This window comes from Juglans regia, chromosome 16 (genome assembly GCF_001411555.2).
Source record: "Juglans regia cultivar Chandler chromosome 16, Walnut 2.0, whole genome shotgun sequence".
Taxonomy (NCBI): Eukaryota; Viridiplantae; Streptophyta; class Magnoliopsida; order Fagales; family Juglandaceae; genus Juglans; species Juglans regia.
In genome coordinates, this window is record NC_049916.1 from 26,697,693 (window position 1) to 26,720,000 (window position 22,308).

General features: G+C 35.5%; 3 protein-coding genes across 5 annotated transcripts; all 3 read left to right on the forward strand.

Annotated features, from left to right (window-relative positions):
- Window positions 1-1,728: 1,728 nt before the first annotated feature.
- LOC108979925 (beta-xylosidase/alpha-L-arabinofuranosidase 2-like) lies at window positions 1,729-7,348 on the forward strand. 3 transcript variants are annotated; one of them, XM_018950718.2, is made up of 8 exons: window positions 1,729-1,790; window positions 2,019-2,470; window positions 4,235-4,522; window positions 4,632-4,801; window positions 4,885-4,982; window positions 5,106-5,456; window positions 5,734-6,144; window positions 6,509-7,348. In XM_018950718.2, exons 2-8 carry the CDS (start codon window positions 2,036-2,038, stop codon window positions 7,078-7,080), a joined length of 2,325 nt encoding a protein of 774 aa, XP_018806263.1. In that variant the 5' UTR covers window positions 1,729-1,790; window positions 2,019-2,035; the 3' UTR covers window positions 7,081-7,348. The 3 variants fall into 3 exon arrangements, with proteins under 3 accessions (XP_018806263.1, XP_035542171.1, XP_035542170.1); XM_035686278.1 differs by having other exon boundaries at window positions 1,747-1,790; window positions 1,988-2,470; window positions 6,509-7,347; XM_035686277.1 differs by lacking the exon at window positions 1,729-1,790 and having other exon boundaries at window positions 1,800-2,470; window positions 6,509-7,347.
- Window positions 7,349-7,691: 343 nt separating this feature from the next.
- Window positions 7,692-15,791, forward strand: LOC108979924 (aminotransferase ALD1, chloroplastic-like). The gene is made up of 11 exons (XM_035686279.1): window positions 7,692-7,717; window positions 10,492-10,546; window positions 10,677-10,702; window positions 10,827-10,894; window positions 11,235-11,351; window positions 12,540-12,602; window positions 12,922-13,026; window positions 13,207-13,257; window positions 13,843-14,163; window positions 14,522-14,728; window positions 15,394-15,791. The coding sequence occupies exons 2-11, from the start codon at window positions 10,533-10,535 to the stop codon at window positions 15,685-15,687; spliced, it is 1,266 nt and encodes a 421-aa protein (XP_035542172.1). The 5' UTR covers window positions 7,692-7,717; window positions 10,492-10,532; the 3' UTR covers window positions 15,688-15,791.
- Window positions 15,792-18,428: 2,637 nt separating this feature from the next.
- Window positions 18,429-21,737, forward strand: LOC109018347 (heavy metal-associated isoprenylated plant protein 35-like). The gene is made up of 3 exons (XM_019000500.2): window positions 18,429-18,922; window positions 19,217-19,292; window positions 21,212-21,737. Exons 1-3 carry the CDS (start codon window positions 18,584-18,586, stop codon window positions 21,343-21,345), a joined length of 549 nt encoding a protein of 182 aa, XP_018856045.1. The 5' UTR covers window positions 18,429-18,583; the 3' UTR covers window positions 21,346-21,737.
- Window positions 21,738-22,308: the final 571 nt, after the last annotated feature.

Here is a 22,308-nt window from a genome sequence, read left to right on the forward strand (position 1 = left end):
GCTGCTTTGGATTTTCAATCACCATGCTTTGGATTTGCCTTTAATTTGCGCGCGCATGATCAACATTAACCCCATTAATATTAGTTGCTGCAAACTCGTATCCATGATTATTATCTTTTTAATCTGCTCATTACTACTATTAATTGCTGCTGCTGCTGCTGCTGTACTAACGGCCATCTACCGCCATTTACCTCTTTTTTTTAGCAGGTGGAGTTTATTGACTTTAGGCAGTTTGATATGATCTCTCTAACACGCATTTCCTAGAAAAAAACGTAAGGCCAGGACCATAGTGCCAGGCAGCGCAAACACATACCAACATACGGTAGGTAGCAGTAAATATTTAATAGCTATGATAAGGATTGAAGATGTACGAAGATCTCTAGAAACAGAAAAATTTAAAAGAGAAATGATATTTACAGTCGTGAGTGTGTAAGTATCGTGTAATCGTTTTAAAAAAAGTAAATAAATATAAGATTAATACGAAAAAAAATTAATTTTTTATGAGTGGATCCTACTCTTTTTTAAAATGACTATACGGTATTTACATATTTTACGACTATATATAACATTACAACACAACAACAGTTTTTTTTTTTTTTTGAAAATAACACAACAGCAGTTTGGAAGTTGCATGCGTTGATCGTCAACCTTACCATCCTAGCTGCATTCACGTTACTGATCAACTTCACCTTGCATGGGTGAAACTGGGTAGGTTATCATATATTTTTATAATTTTGTTTATTTAAATATTTTCAAAAATCTTAAAAATAAATTGACTATGGGCCTGTTTGAGATTGTAATAGGAGTTTTAGAAAGTGTCTAAATATCATTAAAAATCTCTCTAATAGAAAAATTAGATTGTTTAAGTGTTACATATTAGAATATTTTTAATCTCAAACAAGTTAAAAAGTATGTTTGAGAAAAAGAATCAATTTCTTCAAAAATGCTTTTCTAGATAATGCAGAACGTAATTAATTCGAATTTTAAAAGATTGTCAATAGACGAAAATACATATACAACTTTAAACTAATTATAACTTTCAAACTTTTAAGAATATGATCATAATCTTTAAAAATTTAAATAATCGTAATTTCTACTTTAGAAAGTACTTTTTTAGTTTATTTTTAAATAAACATAACGTGTTTGAGAGTGTTTTAAACATTTAGTTATTAAACAGTAAAAATCTTTTTAATAATAAAACGTATTATTTAAATTATAAGTTATACATGCACTGTATCAGAATCCATACACGTTATTTATGGATAATAAAATTTTAATATTATAAGTAGAAAATACCCATTTTTTTCAGTAGGTAAGACAAACCGGGTGGCGGGTAGAGTGGGATCGACGGAGGCCATGAAAATGACGGCCTAAGGCCCTAAAGTCATTAATCTTTGGGCAGGTTAGTTAATTGCAATTTGTCAAATGGGTTGATCAAGTGCATTTGCACTTCTTCTTCCATGCAATACAGCTGCCTCTTTTGAGTTTTACAGCTTTTAATTCTTTCTAATTTCTATGCGCGCTCTCTTTTCCAACTAATTTTTATTATATTGTTTTGATGAAATATTATGCATTAAAATTATTTATTTATTTTGAAAAAAAAAAATAAATTGAAAAATTAAAATGAGATTTAAATATAGTGCATGAACTTTGAAAAATATTATCATGAAAACCCACATATTATTTATGAAATGAAGGACTCCCAAATAAAAGTATGACATCCAACAGGGAAGAGTGAAACCGTTTTAAGTACTCGTGTATAGCCTCTGCAAGACTGCAAGTCGTAGATTGTAAGCACTCCTTTCTATTTCTATAAAAAAGTCCAGATTCAGGGAGTTTTATCTTTATTTTCCAATCATCCATCACCAACAACTAGAAAAACATCATCTTCGTGTCTTCTTAAAGAGTAGATAGCAAGCACTCTTTGTATTCTGTAAAAATATAACGACCCATAACCTTTCCTTTTCTTTTTTTTAATTTTTTTAAGCTCACAAATCTTTATCGATCGTCGTGTATAGGCAGGCGGGCTACTGTTATGGGAACTGCTCAAAACAGAGCACTTCGGTGCTCTGTTTTGCTCTGCTTTTTTTCTATCTTAGTTTTTCTTTTGTTGAGCTCCGGTGGGGTGTCCGGCCAATCATTACCCGTTTTTGCATGTGATGTTGGAAGCAATCCAGCGTTGGAGAATCTTGCGTTCTGTGACACGTCGTTGGAGATTGATCTGAGAGTGGCGGACTTGGTGAAGAGGCTAACATTGCAGGAGAAGATTGGGTTCTTGGTGAACAGTGCAAGGAATGTGAGTAGGCTCGGGATACCCAAGTACGAGTGGTGGTCAGAGGCTCTTCATGGAGTCTCTTACGTCGGTCCGGGGACTCGGTTCTCGAAAGTGGTGCCTGGAGCTACCAGCTTTCCTCAGGTTATTCTCACTGCTGCTTCATTCAATGCCTCTCTGTTTGAAGCCATTGGAAGGGTAAGAGAGTTTTGAAGGACTAAATGCTTAAAGTTTTGTTTTTTGAATGGTTAATCTATTTAGGTCTAAACCAATTGCAGAATAGCATCTTCTTGAGTTTGACAATGAGTTTTTTAACAGGGTGGTTTGATGAAACAAATTTGTGATTTTCTGGGTTGTTTTAAATTGGATAATATAAATCACAAAACGTATCAGTTGTTTGATTAGTCTCTCGTCTTTGATACCGTGCCATTATCATCTTTGATGTTGCTCATCATAAGTTAGGTTTGATCCTCCTAACTTCACTTTGAATATTGTTTTAATAGGGTTAAAAGTAGATGATGTATGGTTAATAGGGTTTACTTCTTCTTTTTTCCTGACTTTTCGTTTCAACATGAAGAATAAAGATATTGCTTTTTCTTTTTTCCTTTCTCTGGGCAAAGAGAAAAGATACTAATGGAATTAATTATATATCGGCAAAATCAGGAATAAAGATCCTATTCGTAGATAGTGAGAACATTAAGAGTTGGTTTTGATAGTGAGATGAGATGAAATGAGATGATTTTAAATAAAAATTGAAAAAAATATTGTTGAAATATTATTTTTTAATATTATTATTATTTTAAAATTTGAAAATGTTGAATTGTGATTTGAAATAAATAAAAAAATATCTTCTAAAAAATAAACCAAAAAATAAAGGGTCCCAAATAATAGCATTAACCATTCTTAAGAAATAAATATCTCCTAAATAATGCCATTAAATGGCTGCCTCCTAAATAATAAACGCTCATGTTAAATTGCTACTGCCTATGAGAATTACTCTCAAATAGGAGTGCTACCTGCATAATGCGAGGTGAAAGACCCTTTCCTACACCCCGTCCCGCACTATGTAGAGAGGCATTTTTTACCCCGTCCTGGTGATGGGGGCGGCATAAAAAATGCCATCCACCCCGCCCCCCACCTAGGCCAAATTATTAGATCTAAAAAATTATTTTTGGGTTCAAAAAATTTTTTGGACCCAAATTATAATATAATTTTAAATTATAAATATAAAAATAACTTAAACTCATTAAAGTTATATTTTAGATTGTCTTGACCTTCTAGATCAACATTTATATAGGAGGTCAATGCAATACAATAATATTATAATAGTAAGTTTCACATTACTTAAATATGATTATTATATTACTTTGACTTCCTATATAAAAAATTGATCTAAGAGGTCAAGATAATTAAATAATTTAAATACAATTTCAAGTTTTTAATAAGATGAAGTGGACGGGGTGGGGTATGGCCCCCCGCCCCCGCTGCCCCACCTACCGTCAAACAATAATATTGAAATTTTTTTCCCATTAACGGATAAACTTTGGCTCAATTGTACATCTTTCCATTGTAGAGAAAAGTGGGGAGTGAAATCGAGGTTCTAATTTCAGTGAGTGTTGTTCCTCATTTGTAGCAAAAAACTCTAACCTCACACCCTCTGTTAATAAAGGAAAACATGCGGAAGAATGAAATACTCCTTTCAAAACTAATCTATCAAATAATAATAATAAAAGGCGTCCAATAAAACGAGAGCAAAGTTTTCCTTTGAATTAGAATTTCCGTGCCATGTTCAACAAAAATATTGTGATGTCAATGTCCTTACCGGCACGGCACCATCTTTGCTGGTGGTGCTGGTGCACCTTCTTGTTTCAGTTGACACTGTTGCATGCTGCTGCTCACTCCTCCAGAATCATAGGATTGCCTTGGCACATGAATTGCTTAACATTTTCTTAAGATGTGCAGGTGGTTTCAACCGAAGCAAGAGCAATGTACAATGTAGGACTAGCAGGCTTGACATTTTGGTCACCAAACATTAACATATTTAGAGACCCCAGATGGGGAAGAGGCCAGGAGACTCCTGGAGAAGATCCATTGCTCTCAAGTAAATATGGATCAGGTTATGTAAGAGGGCTTCAACAAAATGATGATGGAGACCCAAATGGACTTAAGGTTGCTGCATGTTGTAAACATTATACAGCCTATGACGTGGATAAATGGAAAGGGATCGACCGGTTCCATTTCAATGCTATGGTAATTTATATCAGTTCAATTTTTCCTATTGAGAGTTGTTTTTTTATTCTAATTTTTGGATCATGATTCCCATTTTCTTTTGCTTGTTTTGTTCTTGACGACGAGTTAGGTATCAAAGCAAGATCTGGATGATACATTTCAACCACCATTCAAGAGTTGTGTTGTTGATGGCAATGCTGCCAGTGTCATGTGTTCCTACAACCAGGTTAATGGTAAGCCAACCTGTGCAGACCCTGACCTCCTTTCAGGGGTCATCCGAGGCGAATGGAAATTGAAAGGGTATATTTGATTCTCTCCCAAGTCATCTACTCTTTTTTTTTTTTTTTCCTTTTAATTTGCAAATGACTATTGGGTTGCTGCAGATACATTGTTTCAGATTGTGATTCCATAGAAGTACTCCACAATTCCCAACGCTACACCAAGACACCTGAGGAGGCTGCAGCCAAAGCTATATTGGCAGGTAACTTCATTTCCATCCCCAGGATCATTTTACTGGTTCCCTGTCCAATTGGAGAGATTGAGATCCTTTATTTATTGCCTTTGATAGTGACTAAATGATATGCTGTTTATTTTAATTGAGCAGGATTGGATCTTAACTGCGGATCTTTTCTGGGCAAGTACACAGCAGGTGCAGTGAAAGGAGGACTTCTCGATGAAGCGGCCATTGACAAGGCCATATCTAACAATTTTGCGACCCTAATGCGACTTGGCTTCTTTGATGGTGACCCAAGAAAGCAACTTTATGGCAAACTAGGTCCAGAAGACGTGTGCACCCCAGAGCACCGGGAACTGGCCCGTGAGGCTGCTAGGCAAGGTATAGTGCTGCTTAAGAACAGCCCGGGATCTCTTCCTCTGTCTCCCACTGCCTTCAAATCCTTGGCAGTAATTGGTCCCAATGCCAATGTCACAAAAACCATGATTGGAAATTATGAAGGTATGCAAATTTCATTACTTCTCTGTCTGGTTTGCCCCCTTAATCCAGCAGCCATCGTACAGCACTTGAGAGTTTTTTTTTTTTTTTAATTTCGAACATAGTTTATCAAATCGTTTTATTCATAACATTGAATGGTTCGCAAGGGTAAATTGCCTGAGTTCGCATGTTGCTTAAGCACTAAACAGATTACCTTGCAAGATGGGAATGCAAGTTTGAGATACAGTGATCCGAAATGATTCTGGAATCACTTTTTCTAATGTTTCTGGGAATTTCACAGGCACCCCGTGCAAATACACAACTCCTTTGCAAGGCCTGACAGCCTCAGTCGCGACAACTTATCAGCCTGGCTGCTCCAATGTGGTCTGCAACACTGCACAGCTTGATGATGCTAAGAATATAGCAGCCTCAGCAGATGCCACTATACTTATAATGGGTGCAGACAAATCAATCGAGGCAGAGAGTCTGGACAGAGTCGATCTCCGTCTTCCAGGACAGCAGCAACTTTTAGTTACGGAAGTTGCAAAGGTATCCAAGGGACCAGTTATTCTTGTTATAATGTCTGGGGGATGCATGGATATCTCATTTGCAAAAAGTGATGACAGAATTACGAGCATCCTATGGGTTGGTTACCCTGGAGAAGCTGGAGGAGCTGCCATAGCTGATGTGATTTTTGGATATTTTAATCCAAGTAAGTGTATTGCTGTCTCAAAAAAAAAAAAGAGTTCATGCCATCTCTCCTCTTTGCTGACATCATTCTCATAATTTCATTCAAGTTCAAGTATGGGGTAGAATTGAAGATTTCGATATTCCAATTAATCTAAGATTATAGCCATTCAAAACATGCAGTGGCTAGTTCTAGCTCTCAAGTCAATCATGCTCTTGAGTTTTAAACAATTCAAGACATGTTCTCTAAAATTTCAATTTGCAAGATCCTCATCACAAAACTATATATTTTGAAATCACTAGTTTTAGGAATCATCTTTGTATGACTTCTTTTGTTTCATACTGATTAGATAGAAACTTGGGGTCTGCATTGATCACTCTTGTTTCAGGTGGAAGATTACCCATGACATGGTATCCGCAATCATTCGTCGACAAGGTCCCCATGACAAACATGATGATGAGACCCGATCTTTCCGATGGTCACCCTGGGCGGACGTACAGGTTCTACACTGGGGAAACCGTTTATTCATTTGGAGATGGACTAAGCTATTCCAGTTTCAACTACCACCTAATTCAAGTACCTAAGCTAGTTTTCATACCCTTAGAAGAGGGTCACATTTGCCACTCATCAAGATGTAAGTCATTAGATGTTGGCGAACAGCATTGTCAAAACCTGGGTTTTGACATTCAGCTAGGAGTTAAAAACATGGGAAGGATGAGTGGAAGCCATACCGTTTTCTTGTTCTCAACTCCTCCATCAATTCACAACTCACCTCAGAAGCACTTGGTGGGTTTCGAGAAGGTGTTCTTGAAAGCGCAAACAGAAACACAGGTGAGGCTCAAGGTGGATGTTTGCAAGGACTTGAGTGTGGTTGACGAGAATGGAAACAGGAAAATTGCCCTGGGACAACACGTGCTTCATGTTGGGAGCTTGAAAAGCTCATTGAGCCTGAGGATTTGAATTAAATCGCCAACTACTCTGCAATTTATTTTTTAATTTTATTTGGTTGGTGAGGGAGAGATGATGTGGAGGCTTTCCCAGAAGGAAGTTGAATTTGAGCTGATAAAGGCATCTCAAAATGGGAAAAAAAGAGCTATAATAAGTTGAGAGAGTTGCAACAATTCTCTCAGTAATTCCATATAGTCAAAGTGTCAATAATAACAAATTTGAAAGCCAAATGAACATCTCCATTCTTTCTACCTGTGCAACTATATGATTAACGACAGAATATGATTCGTCTCATGGCCACCTAGTTTTGAAAGTTTCATCCGACAGTTTAGATGATTACATCCTCATGGTATTGACTTCTCACCTCATCCATCAATTCTAAAGATTATTCAGATTACATCTCTAAAGTAAACCCTTTCGTACAAGCTGGATTCGGTAAAAACAATTCTGAAAATCTAAAAAATAAATTGAAATTTGAAGATTTGTATCCGTATGATATGATGCGTCGGGTAAAATGTTTGCCAGATGTCGTTTTGTAGAAGATTCGTGCGTCAAAGCAGCCCGTCCCAATAATAAAACGACAAAACGAAGGGCATTTGAAGGTAAGAAAAGCCGAAAGATGAAGAACAGAAGCAGAACTGATGCTCTGGTTTGTCTCCATCTTACGTTTGATCTCATTTTTAGTTTTTTATTTTATTATTATTATTATTTTTAATGGTTAATGAGTCAAGGTCAATTACTTTTCTATTAACATATACAAAATAGGCAAAGGATCGATCTCATTCAAGACTGAATATGGCACTTCTCCTGTTCACATTTGAGGTCTTTAGTCGTCGTCTTTTACGTATTTCTGGTTCTCTGAATGTTTATTCAACTACAAGGATAAGGATAGAGGGTAGTTAAGATTTGCACGATTAAATTAATGCTTAATAATGAAGAATAATAATGAAGAATCAAACGATCCAATTGTTAAATCACTACTTAGATTACCTTCAGAAGTTCTTATTCGAGGTTTTAAGTGGGAGATACATATTGAATGATAATTTCTATGACGTTTATTGATATTTTTGTGCATCATATTTCATAAATGGTGTAGGGTCTACACTCAAACACAAGACCTATTAGTCATGAGACTTGTTTGGACACTTAGAAAAACTGTAAATAGTAGTGAGATAGTTTGTGAATAGTAATAAAATGATTTGAGCTAATATGTTTATTGGGTTTTGAGAAAGGAAAGAGAAAAATTTAAATAAAAATATTATAAAGTTATAATTTTTAATATTAATTTTATTTTAAAATTTGAAAAAGTTGTATCGTTTTTTGTATTTTGTTTATGAGTTTGAAAAATTTGTAATAATTAGGTAATGATTAGATAAAAAAGTTGAAGATTTGAAATTGAAAATTATTTTGTATTTGAATAATGTTTAAAAATGAAATATCTGAAAATGCTTGTGTTGCCAAACAAGGCCTAAATCTTGTAAGAATTAGTCAAAGACCATAGGGAATCCGAACGAGGTAACTGACAACAAATTTATGGAGTTATCTTGTTACAATTTTGTCTCGTTTCAAGTCTTATAATAAAGAGTCAACAACCCATATTGTCTTGAAGCATCCGGTTTCCTTCAAGTAATAATAAATTATTTTAAATGGCTAAGGCTTGAGCTCAATATTAAGCTATAAACTTTGTGGAAGTTTGGTGCTCACCGCGGCTTTGGCTACTGAAAAGATTCCTTATGGTCATTCTCTTCAATCCTTTCATACCAAGGAAAGAACTATTTTATGGCGGTCAACCTTTTTTTGTTTGTTTAACCATCATAAAATATAGAAGGGTAGACTTGCACACTGAAGACATGAATTGAGACGTGATTCTTTTGGGTCAATGCTTTTGGATGATACAGTCACGGCATGAACATTATGTAATTCAAAACTTCTTGGGTTGTGCATGTGTTTATGCAAGTAATACCTGGGTTTGAATAACACGAATATGGCTACATGAAATCCAATCGAAGGATGTAACAAGTTTCCATGTAAATTCATCAAGATACTGGGCAGACATAGGGAGAAAAAATATTGGGAATTAGGTGAGCAAATGTGGGTTCCTATGAACTTTTGATGGAATATCGACATCTTGTGGTCTTTAATAATAGTGGAACTACTTGATCTTCCTTCATGTTTTTGTTATTGTGACAACAAATATCACCTAAAGAAAGCTTGGAAGTCAACCTTATATTTTTGGTTTCACCGTTATAAACATGGAAGGGTAGACTTAAACTGTGACATTGACATTGCGATGTGCTTCTTTTGGGTCAATGCTTGGATGACGCAGGCACTGACATGGACATAATGTAATTTGAAGCTTCTTGGATTGTGCATCAATGCATGTATTTGTGCAAAGTAATACCTAGGTTTGAATAGCATGAGTATGGCTACAGGAAATAGAATCGAAGGATGTAAGAAGCTGTCATGCAAATTCATCAAGACGCTGGACAGACTTGGGGAGAAAAATTATTGGGAATTTGGTGACGGTTTGACAGGATATTGTCATCTTGTGGTCTTTAATAATTGTGGAAGTCAGTATACATATAGTCAGCCGATCATACTGGATCTTCCTTCATGGTTTTTATTTTTGTAACAACAGATCTCACCTAAAGAAAGCTACTTAACTTTTCAATGTGGAAATAAATCATTTATTTCATACAGTTCATTCACAATGGATATAGAACACTTTTCTATAGCATGTAGAAAACCTTGAAAGATAGCATGTAGGTTGTTCTGCATATCATCTGTATGACTAAAACATGTGCCGGGACTGATAGCTTAGTGGTATCTAGCTGTTAGATATTTATATTTTAATACACAGGACATGATTCTTTCTACTGGACTACATTCATATGCATGCACGTTAATGACTGGATCATGATTTATTGAGAGCAATGCTCAAAATCACATGAAGGAATTCGAAGGCACTACCAAGGAAATAACCCCACCCAATTTCTGATGCACTATAGAGATCAACAGGGTCAAAATGGAGAAAAGAGGGTAAAAACAAAAGGAAATTAGGGGAGGTGTGGAAAACAGGATCAATTTTCTTATTTACTTAAATTAATAATACACTGAAATCAGTCGAACAACGACTACCACAATTGGAGCTTTGTGTATAGCCATTTGGTGTGAACCAATTGGTTTCACATGTGCTAGCTTCTGAGGGCTGACTATTGCAGAAATCCTGCTCTGGCAGACTGGCACTGAATATCATTTATTATTGACCCCTTTTAGATGTTGATAGAAAGTGTTATGCGACTATATATATCACTATGTGGATCTCTAGCATACTTGCAGTTACTCATCTACATTTGAAACAAGAATCTCAAAAGGGTTTGTTTGAAGCAGAAATAATTAAACACAAAATGTATAACTTTTCAGCTTGCAGTTCTTTGTCCTCTGCAATTGTATTGCAGCCTAGGATGGTCCAGGCCAGGTACTTCCATGATATAAAAATAGGAACCAGAGTCGGTGTTATGTCATGGTCTATCATCTACTTTCATGCACAACATATTCAAGCTGATATGCTCTTAATGTATTCTGTTATTGTTTCCTGATTGTTACAGCCTGAAGGCCAAAAGGGATGGAGTTGGTATGAACACATGTTGTACTGGTTAAAGCCACCTTTTGTCCATTTTTTTCATTTTAGATTCTTACTTTCATTTTGATTTTTAACGTCAAGTTCTCATCAATACTCATAAGTTGTGTTATCACAGGTTACCGGACAAAGGTACCCCGAAACGTGAACATGGAAAATTTGCAGAATGGATATTTGTTCTCTGAGGTGCCTTGGATTCTTGTTTAACTGATATTTAGCTATTTTAAATTTTATTTCTTTCTTTCAACTGAAGATTTAACTTATTTCTGGGTTTTTATAATGGTATTGGGCCATATGGCTTCCTACTTAAATCATTGATTTGAGCCCTGTCAATTTCCTTTTGATCAAATTAACTTTCCAAGTACAAGATTCTCTTGCCACCCCTGGTGCAGTAGCGTCTTATGGATCCATCTGCATGCCACTTCGTTTTGGTGGCTTTTGACAATAACCATTTTTTTTTTGTATTCCCAGTGTCTCAGCATTAGGTATTCATAGTTGCTCATGACTTTAGCTACATATGATTCAGATATCCAGGTGCAAGCTTCAACACATTGAGAAGTTCCCAAATGCAAAATTGATCAGCCTTGGAGTTGGTGATACCACAGAGCCTCTACCAGACATCATAGCATCAAGCATGGCAGAAGTAATTTAAATCAATCCTTATTTGCTTGCTTATGTCATGCTTCTACAGTCTATAAAAGCTGGAGAGAATTACTTGCCAACATGAACATATCTGTCTGAGTTGGACAGGTTTATGTTTGCACAGGGATCTAATCAAATTACAGAGAAACCAATAGGGAAAAAAAAATTCCCCTTCAGATGGATGATTTATTTGATGCATCTTGAATGTTTTTCACCTAATCACGTTTTCTATAATTCATATAATGTGACCACCCGACATGAACATGTATATAAAATGTGGAAATGGGTTTTCCTAACATTACATATTGGCATAATTTTGCACGAAACTAGCATATAAAGTGTGCAGTTGTGAATTTATAAGATCTTTATATGAATTTATGATATCATCTGGAAAGTGGAAAATTTTGTGTGGGGAAACACAGCAACTATCCCCTAATTTAGGAGAACAATTTCTGTGAATTTTATTTTTGCAGAGACACCTTTTGTTGTCAGTAATTTAAAGAACAAAGACAGTCAGGATATTATAGACTCTGATTATCAGACTGAATTGATGACTGTTTTAGCTTCTATCTCACCAAGCACATATTTTCGAGCACCATATACTTATATATAGGTTCAAATTTTGTGACTGGTAAGCTCCTTCAATATGAGGGGAAAAAGTTGGTCGGGAAGGTAATAACAAGATCACTCTCTAGAACCTTATTTTCTTCACATATGATGGGCTGGTTGTCCACATATCACCCATCTCAAATAGCATGTTGATTCCCTAAAGTTATTGATACGTGCCTTCCTCGGAAGTGCTGATACCATCTTTCTCAATTTGATAATTAAATTTTATTCTTATTGCCAAACTTACACCAATAAGCAAACTGGCAAAGACGATGAATGTTTTATGTTTCAGAAGAAGTCCTTTCATAAACAGACAAGCACATACATATCTGTTCTGGGACAAGTGTTTGTATGTATGTGCCTTACACATTAGAATGTAAAATACTTAATCCTTTGGGAATATTAATTAAGTACTCTCTTTCTTGTATCGAGATCATTCAGAAGCAGAAAGTTATTGATGCAGTGAAGATTTCATTTGCTCTCTCTCTCTCTCTGCTTTTCTTGACCCCCATTAATGCCACAGGAAGTCTTTGAAGAAATTTGTTTAAAACTAAACATCCGCTATCATGATGTTTTACAGTATGCACTAGCCCTTTCAACGCCTGAAGGTTATAGAGGGTATGGACCTGAGCAAGGCTACGAGGTATTTTGATGCTTGTTTCAGTTTATCTGAATATGTTGTTGCTTTATTATTTTTTCATTTGCTAAATTTTTAATAATTAGCTATACATATTAATAACCATATTACTTTAGTTCTATATGATGATATAATTGAAGCCTGTTTAACAAACATTTGTGTCCACTACTGGACAAATAAACTATTAGCTAGGCCTCCACTGACAAGGGAAGATTTACTGTTCTGAAAAGAAAAGATTACAAATGAATATACAATTACAATACTGTTAAAATTCCATGTAAATGGATGTTAGACTGAAAGTTCTATGTCTATGTCAATGTGGCAGGCATTGAGGAAGGCTATTGCTGAATCATTCTACAAAGATATATCCGTAAAAGATACAGAAATTTTTGTGACGGATGGCTCACAGTGCGATATTACTCGTCTGCAGGTATTTAAACATTGAGCATTGATGGGTATCTCTTTCCTTCCTTCCTTCTTTTTTTGTATGATTTTTTTTAATTTTACACGAAATGTTTTAGAATGCTACAATCTGGACATCATCTGTTTATCTTATTAAGCTTGTTTTACGGTACAAGTACTCAATCATGTTCTCTTTCTATATTGGCAGCTGGTTCTTGGTGCAAATGTGACAATAGCTGTACAGGACCCCTCTTATCCGGTAACAATATCAAGCTTCTCTATATCCTTTTATAAATTGTCTGGACTCTTTGCACTGCACATGCTACTAATAATTGACCCCAATCTTCAAGGATATTAAATAACAGATGTTCTAACTCCCTTCAGAACTCCATGTCTTCTGTTTCTACTCACGAAATCATAGCATGGACAACATTACCAGCACGATGAAGTGGTCATCTGCTAAAATCAAACCCCATAATGGTCTTGAGAATTTAGGTTGACAACACAGGCGATATAGAGTATTACTTTGTCCTAAGGCATACTGCAATTCATCACCTGGTGTTTTTTGTAATAATTGAATGATTTGTTTTCTTCGTGCACTCTCCTTGCGGCTAATATATTTTTTGAACTTAGAAAAAAAAAAAAGATATTTTTTGAACTAGGCACTTTCTCAGATTATACTAATAACTTTATCTTCTTGCAAATTATTTATGCTTTGATTCATACAGAATCTATAGCTGATAGAACTACTATGCTTGAAGTCATTACCCCTGCTTCCTTAGTACAGAGCTGAAATCATGGCTTTTCACCATAGAACTCGTGATAAAAAAATGTTTTTCAACAGGTTTATCAAGATTCAAGTATCATAATTGGTCAGGCTGGAAATTACAAAGATGAAGCTTTGAAGTGTAGGAACATTGAATACATGAGATGTTCTCCTCAAAATAATTTCTTTCCTGACTTGGATACAACGTCAAGAGCAGACATTATCTTCTTTTGCTCTCCGAACAATCCAACTGGTCATGCGGCAACACGAAAGCAGTTAGAGAAACTTGTGGAATTTGCAAGGAATAATGGTTCGATTATCATTTTTGATTCCGCCTATGCATCTTATATTTTGGATGATAGTCCTCGGTCAATCTTTGAAATTCCTGGTGCCAGAGAGGTGAATAATTCTTTTCCTCAAAACAAAAAAAGAAATGTATAGTTATATTTAGCCTGCTAATTGAGAATCAACATACGAGGCCCCTGACTTATGATAGCCAATTATTTAGCTCATTCATCTTTGCGTGTGATAAAAGACATTGTTAAAGACTGGGAAGAGGTCAATATGAATTCAAATACCATATGCACGTATCAAGAAAACACGAAATATTACAGTTTGGACCATAATAACATCTAGTTTTTAGGTAAAGGGAACATAATAATTTGTTAATTTGCTTCTTAAACAATAAGCAGCTTCTCAATGTTTCTCTACTACAGCATATCGATATATATTTGTTTTATTCTCTTTCCTCTTATAGGTTGCAATTGAAGTTTCGTCTTTCTCCAAGTTGGCTGGGTTCACGGGTGTCCGTCTTGGTTGGACAGTGGTCCCTGAAGAACTCTTATTCTCAAATGGATTTCCTGTCAGAAATGACTTTGATCGCATTGTGTGCACTTGCTTTAGTGGAGCCTCCAATATAGCTCAGGCTGGTGGACTGGCCTGTCTATCCTCGGAGGGTCTGAAGGTAAGGAACAATGCAGGATGCAAATCCAAGGAATAGCATTTTCAAAATTGCATGCAGCTTTAACGTTGAACTTTGTGTTTGTGTATGCATGAAGATATGCATGGGAGAATTGCATGAATCAACGAGTTTCTGTGTTCATTGTCCTTTATCAGGACAAAATCTGCAACAATATCATACCAAGCAATGAGAGAGTCTTGGTGACTTTTAAATGACCAGGCTTAATCTTAGTCTTGATTTATTTCGAAGAATATTTTACTATGACTAATTCATATTATATTTCTATGATTAAACTCTTTCTTTATTTGGAATATTTTTTCATATAATGCAAACAGAGCCTGAGTTTCTAAACAAGCAGCACAAAAAACTATCCTCCCCTCAATCTGTTTCCATACATCCTAGAGGTCCGTCTGCAGAAACCAAAGGAAGAGTGAATATTTTGGGACTGCTAGGCCCTTTAAAGAAGTACATACGTCAATGGAATTATAGAAATTGGCCACTGATTCATTTATTCCAAAATTGTTGAACTTGTTTCAGAACAATGACAAATACTGATGTGTCTGGTAGAACTGTCTCAAGTCCAACTCTTTAATTATTAGGAATCCTTTTTATCTTGTTGTTACCCAATATTTCCATGCCGAATTGATGTTTGGAAATCTCCATTTCAGGCTACAGAGTCCATGGTTCAGTACTACATGGAGAATGCAAGGATTCTGGTTGACACTTTCACTTCTCTGGGTTTAGAGGTATATGGAGGTGCAAATGCCCCTTATGTGTGGGTTCGTTTTCCTGGCTCAAAATCTTGGGATGTATTTTCTGAGATTCTTGAGAAGACTCACATAATCACAGCTCCAGGTTCCGGATTCGGAGCAGGAGGTGAAGAGTTCCTAAGAATCAGTGCTTATGGCAACAGAAAGTGTATCCTTGAGGCCTCACGGAGGCTGGGGAGCTTTTTCTCCTGAGGAGAGCATTTTATTTTTGAGAAAGGATTTGTAAAAGTTTCAAATAGACAAGTTTTATACAAGTCCTTGTATAAAAGTAGACTTCATCTTAAAAAAGTGAAAAAAAGTAGACTCTGTCCACTTTTACAGAGGGCTTGCATGAGACTTGTCTATTTAGGACTTATACTTAGCATTACTGATCTCTATTTTCCTTTCTGGCACATCCGTACATGTACTCTTACATAAAGCAAAGTGATTTGGTAAACGTTATTTGGTGTGTAATAACTCACATACTTTCATGCAAGCAGTAATATCTAAGCTATGATTAATTTATATTCCTACTCTTTGATCAGAAATTACGCTATATATCAGCAAATTTCATTCTTTATACACCGCTACCGCTTATATCCATCTGAGTTTAAAAAACCGCACTGCCTTCTCAAGTGTTGAGCAGTGAAAAGATCTTGAAATATTTTGAGAGGTACTTTTTTATAATTACGGAGAATTTAAGCAGCTTGGATTGCATTTTATTCATATTTAGGAGAATTGAAGATGATTCAATTGGGTGGTTAAAGAGAAATATTAGGCCTAAACATAAATCTTATATAAGAAAGTTTACACTGACGTGATTTGACGTAATGCGTAAAATAATTTTGCAATCTAATGGACCATATTAAACCATATATATATATATATTAGTATGTAAGTTTCTTTGTATAATCATTTCTCAATATGAAATCAATTTAATACAATAAAATCATTCCTAAATGGAAAGGATAGTAATACAAATACATATCGAAGTTGGAAACTTTTGAATCTGAAAAAAATTGGTTATTATAAATTAATAAGCCTATCTACACCGACAAAGAGTCAGAGATATGGGCCGTCAGATAAGAAGAGACCAAAAACGGTCGGGCCCATTATTTTATGCAAAGAATCCCATGCCGTGGTAAAAAAATAGAAAGAAAATTTGAGGTCCTTCATCGATCGGTCTACTTTCAGTCACCTGCATGCGTCATGGGCCATGGCAAACGAGAGATGGCAAGTCAGAGGCAAGCTCCAGTTGAAGAGGACAACTCACGCTGTACCTGCAGGCAAAGACACAAATTCAGCATGCAAACCATGCATCTTCATTAAATTAAACCAGGTTCAGATTCTCATAATTACATATCGAATGATCAGCTATGTATATGTTCTTTTTGCTCTTCTGGTTAAGGTTATTAATTAGATGCCTGAATTACACAAATTTTCATCAAAATCCAAAATCGCATGCAGTACGTACCCTCCTGCATGCATGTCCATGCAGTACTACTGATCTAATGTAAAGGGAAGCTGGAAGCTTTAGCCTTGTAAGCATTGTTCTTGTACATGACTGGAAATGGTAGATTTATTCAGTTAATGCTGGAGCTAATAAGGTAGGTTTTATCAGGGTGGTCCTAGCTTATGACTAGTCCCGACCACCTTTTCGTACGTTGGTGGTCCTTTTGCTTTGCCGGGAGTATGAATCTGTGAAGGGAATTTTAAAAGGGTAAGACTGAGGACCATGCCCTCTGGCATGGCCATATTATTATAGTTACGTACTGCTCATTGCAATATGGTCTCACCAGGAGGAGTCCAGAAGTGTCGTCTTCGGTACATATCCAACCTGTAATTTTTCTTTATTATTCCTTTAATTTTTTTTTCCATGCACTAGTTCTTTCTTTTGATCATTTTAACCAATTATTAATTGGATTCTCTATGCGTGACAGTATATGGCAGTAGATCGAGTTTCAGAGAACACTAGTTGATAACTTTGTTTAGGTAAAAAAAGATTAAAAAATAAATAAAAAATAGGCTTTATATATGCCATGCAGCATGATGGCTAAGAACTTGAAATCATTGACGCGATAACTAAAATGCGCAGTTTTCGGAGAGATTCTGCTTCTGTTCATGCAGATAATGCTCGTGAATTCAATACCATGATTCAATGAGAGCGGATCGGAATTCAGAGAGAAAAAAGTGGAGTGATTCAGAGTCGGGCTGAAAATACGAGCATGCATGTACGATTGCTAGCGCTTACGAAGTAGTAGTACTCTGTTTGATGACAGTCTTCTTGCCTTTGTTAAAGCTGGTTGATTAATAATGATCTTCTATTACTGTTTTTAACTTTTTAATTTCTTTTAAAATTTTTATTTTACTTAAGGGTTAATTGAAAGGGATTATTAATAACATTATATATTTTTAAATTTTTTTTAATGATTAAATATATTAAGAAAATACTTAAAAAAAAAAAAACAAATACACTAAAATTAATAAAATGGTGGTAAAATGATTGGAACTCTATCATTACCCAATTGAGGAGTGTTATGTCTTATATAAAAATATGTTTATAAATGAGAAAGAGATGAGTAATTTGGTCTTAGAAGATTGGGTAAATGAGAAATAATCTGTATAAGTTTTAAATAGATAAATTTTACATAATTTATGAAAATATTATTATTTATTAATAAGATCTATATATCTTTTTATAACAAATTTACGCAAAATTCATCTATTTAAAATTTTTACAAAAATATAAAGAAGGGCTCACATACGACTCATTTCCCAAGACAAAAGACAGGATACTGGTGAACACATTCAAAACATACGGATAAACAGTACAGATAAACTACAAATGCCAGCCATTGCCCTGTACTGTTAGCTAAGTCATAAAGACAGCATGTTTTTTTTCCATTTTATAGTCATCCATTCTCTCATCCTCTTTCTTCCTATATATTAACAGTAGTACTATCTTCTTCGACAGTCGATTCTATTTCCTGGTCTAGCTCTTTGCCTGCTCACGCAGCTAGCTAGCTAGCCCTACCCTCCTAAAAAAGTTCGTCAATATTCACGTACGTACCGGTCTCAATTATTTCTGATATCATCTCGGCCTTGTGCAATGAACATGATGACAACCAAGAAGATGAGAGGCTTCATGTGCCAGTCTCCGGCAGCAACTGCGGTACTGTGCATGACCGACGATTCTCGCTCGGTGATTGTGCCCAGAAAGTCTGATCAGAGAATTCTTAGTACTTTTGATAACAAACGGTACTTACTCAACAATGGCGACTACTCTAGGTTCGTTGAGTCCCCTAATTATAATAAGAGATCGGATATTTCAGTGCCTCGCCTCAAAAGAGAATATCAAGATACGGACCAGCTTGATCGGCAAAAGCCAGCTCATGATCTCCAGATCAAACCATCTTCAGTACTTCCTTCCTCAGATAATGTCTTCCAGGTTAGATCAATTAATTATAATTAATTAATATTACTTTTTTTTATCTATAAATATGTTGATGTCACTGGAAAATTAATCCAATATATAAATATTGTTTTCATTTCGTTCTATATATCTGGGTTCTGTTTTTTAATTCTGTCTTTTTTTTATTTTTTTATTTTTTATTTTTAAGTTGTTCCCAGCTTTATAAAGTTAAAAGTTTATCTATTTAAATTTCTATATATGCCATTAATTCCATCAGGTTCACGTGATCATTAATTTATCATGTGTGATTTTAATTTTCATGATGATCAGGTTGTTGTGATGCGGGTATCAATTCATTGTCAAGGCTGTGCTGGCAAACTCAAGAGGCATCTGTCCAAAATGGAAGGTATATTTAATTTGTAATTTCCATGCAAGTCATGGGAGTATTTAATTTGCATTAAGTAATTAATTTATAAATTATCATATATATGGTTTTCTTTTCTATTTTATTTCTTTTATAATAATTTTGTATGCTTTGACGAAAACTCCATTACCATATCGATCATTTGGCCTAATCATGTTTCCCCTCATGCATCCACCTTATAATTTGGAAGAATTAATATATATATTTATATATATATATATATATATTGCCCCAACTTTACGTACATTGATGCAAATCCGGCCCGATCAAACGTATAATAAGATTACAAAAACAAAAATTCTACTTACAACCGACCTGCGAAACCGCTGCATCACCGCGTCTTATGTGGCATATTGCAAAACGACGTCGTTTATTCAAATGAAGATGAAGTCGCCTCCATCCCAGTAGAAAGTTACAAAGCCTCCATCCCCATCCCCTACGAAGCCAGCCTCCATTAAATCGAAACCCTCTTCTCTGTCCCCATCGACTTTGTCTTCTACACGAAGCCTGTGGGTCTTCATCTTCTCCTCGAACCCAAGAGTCATGAACCCACAAACCCATGAACCAGAACCATGAATGACTACGATGCCAAGATGAATGGGGCTTTGTTACTGTTTATCACTTTGCTTCTTTTCTTAATTTCCTTACCACCACCACCACATGTACATAATTTTCAGTACCCAAGTTTGTACTTTTTGTTTTTTCTTCCACGCATTTAATTTTCATCTGGATAGATTATGTTCATCCATGAAACTGGCATTGGTGACATTCCACTGTATTTTATTTTGTTTTCTACTCCGATCCCCCAAAAGTTTTGCTTCTTTGCTCTTGTATGCTTGGCTGGGCGAGTTGGGTAGTGAGAATGTATCAGTTTGGAAGAAAAGAACGAATAGCCACGAAACCGCCCTTCGGCTTCTCCATAACCCAAACTAAATAAAAAAAATTCAAACTTACTGGTGCTTAGCAACTCAGTATTCCATTTGTGGTTAACTAATTGTAAAAGAAGAGCAATCTTATGCAACTAATTGTGAGGATCGTTGGGTTGATGCTGCAACAGAAGCTTCTGGGATGACAACAAGAAGAGAGGGGCCTGGGGTACAGTGAAATTGATAGAGAAATAAAGAGAGTTGTAGAGAATAGTTTCGTTTTTCATTGGATGGAAAAATGAAGGGGAGAAAAAGAGAGATAGGAAGACAGAAAAAAGAGAAAGTGGGACCCACTGTATCAGTCGATTACACGCCGGTTGCAAATGCCGGTTGTACGAAGCAAAGTTGTTCGATTTAATGGAGGCTGGCTTCGTAGGGGATGGGGATGGAGGCTTTGTAACTTTCTACTGGGATGGAGGCGACTTCATCTTCATTTGAATAAACGACGTCGTTTTGCAATATGTCACATAAGACGCGGTGATGCAGCGGTTTCGCAGGTCGGTTGTAAGTAGAATTTTTGCATTAATTAATCGTTATGATCTGCAGATTTTGATCATGAACATAGCCTATATATTCTCTAACCAAAACTTCAAGCTCATATATATACATGCATGGCATGGTCCTCAAACACAGAGAAAACTTGAGTTTAATGAACATTTACTAGTCTTGTAATCTTCACTCCAGTTTAATTAAATGTTTCACTTGTTAGATGAGGAGTTGACCTACACATGATAACATGGAGCTAGTACTGTGCAACTATATATAAAATTAGGTCATCAAAAGTATTATCTTTGCATGGATTTAAATTTTTAGGACAAATAGCACTAGTACTGATTTAACATGACTAGCTAATTACTATCTAGCCGAACGGTAGCTAGCTAGGCATGAGCTGATCATGAAATGATCAACCTCTTTTGATCTTCCTCACATGATCATGATTTTGAATTGTTAATTTATAAATTATATATATATCAGGAGTTACATCATTCAGTATAGAGCTAGAGACAAAGAGGGTGACGGTGATGGGACACGTTTCACCGGCCGGAGTTCTGGAGAGCATTTCAAAGGTGAAGAAGGCGGAGTACTTTTGGCCCACCCTAGCTAGCTAGCTAACTGTTGAATCATCGATCCATCCATCGATTACCTCAAATGGCTAGCTAGCTGTAGGATCGATCGGAGGAGTTTAATTGCACAGTTCCAATCTGAAACGCTATATATCATGTTCACCATCTTCGCTTTTGCTTTTAGGTCTCCTTAAATTTGGTCATCATGTTCAATATGGTAGAACAGATCATGACAGTACGTACTGGAAAAGGCCAGGTGGGCCTGCATGCAGAAATTCGACATATGTTCAGACGTTTTAGTTCATGTATTGATCACCGTGACATGATTTATGCAATATCATCATGTGCCGGTTATGACAAATATTTAGGAACCTTCATGCATGTTTATTTCCTTCATATGCATGCAACGATCGAACTTTCAGAACAACATGATAATTTGTTCATGGGGAACGTCTCTGCATGCATGGCAACTTCGCAGAAAGATATAACTTATGACCAATAAATTAGCTGAGGCATGCATGCATGTGCTCATGTTTAATTTGGTAACAAATATATATATAGTATGCTCGGACTGTATACTTTATATATATATATATATATAGTATCCCATAAATATTAATTCCTCGTTTTTTTTTTTTTTTACAGAATTGTGTTATGAATATTTCATTTATATTTTAAACCGAACGTGTCCTTATAATTATATCTTTGGGTATATAGTCGAAACATAACATACAAAGAGAACTGGAATATTTAAAATTTGATTTATCATTAAAGAAATGGAAACCGAGTCTCACTGAAGAATTAATTATATATAGCTAGCAAGCTGTATATGTTTTGTCTCCAAATTTCGTTAATATATATACATATGTGATAGTACGTACGTACCCTTCTTTTTTCAACATGCACGTCATGTCATGCTTCAAACCCTAAAACAGAAAGATAATGTAAATTTATAATTAGCACTTAATTCGTTTTCTGATAACATTAATTATTATATGGAAAATGCTA

Bases quoted from the DNA above. Each gene is read 5' to 3' on its own strand.
- LOC108979924 (XM_035686279.1), top strand. The intron at 13,258-13,842 runs GTAACAATATCA...GTTTTTCAACAG, and splicing joins TACAGGACCCCTCTTATCCG to GTTTATCAAGATTCAAGTAT. The intron at 14,164-14,521 runs GTGAATAATTCT...TTCCTCTTATAG, and splicing joins AAATTCCTGGTGCCAGAGAG to GTTGCAATTGAAGTTTCGTC.
- LOC109018347 (XM_019000500.2), top strand. From the start codon at position 18,584: ATGAACATGATGACAACCAAGAAGATGAGAGGCTTCATGTGCCAGTCT. The intron at 18,923-19,216 runs GTTAGATCAATT...CATGATGATCAG, and splicing joins CCTCAGATAATGTCTTCCAG to GTTGTTGTGATGCGGGTATC. The intron at 19,293-21,211 runs GTATATTTAATT...TATATATATCAG, and splicing joins GCATCTGTCCAAAATGGAAG to GAGTTACATCATTCAGTATA.
- LOC108979925 (XM_018950718.2), top strand. From the start codon at position 2,036: ATGGGAACTGCTCAAAACAGAGCACTTCGGTGCTCTGTTTTGCTCTGC. The intron at 4,802-4,884 runs GTATATTTGATT...GGGTTGCTGCAG, and splicing joins GGCGAATGGAAATTGAAAGG to ATACATTGTTTCAGATTGTG. The intron at 5,457-5,733 runs GTATGCAAATTT...GGAATTTCACAG, and splicing joins CATGATTGGAAATTATGAAG to GCACCCCGTGCAAATACACA.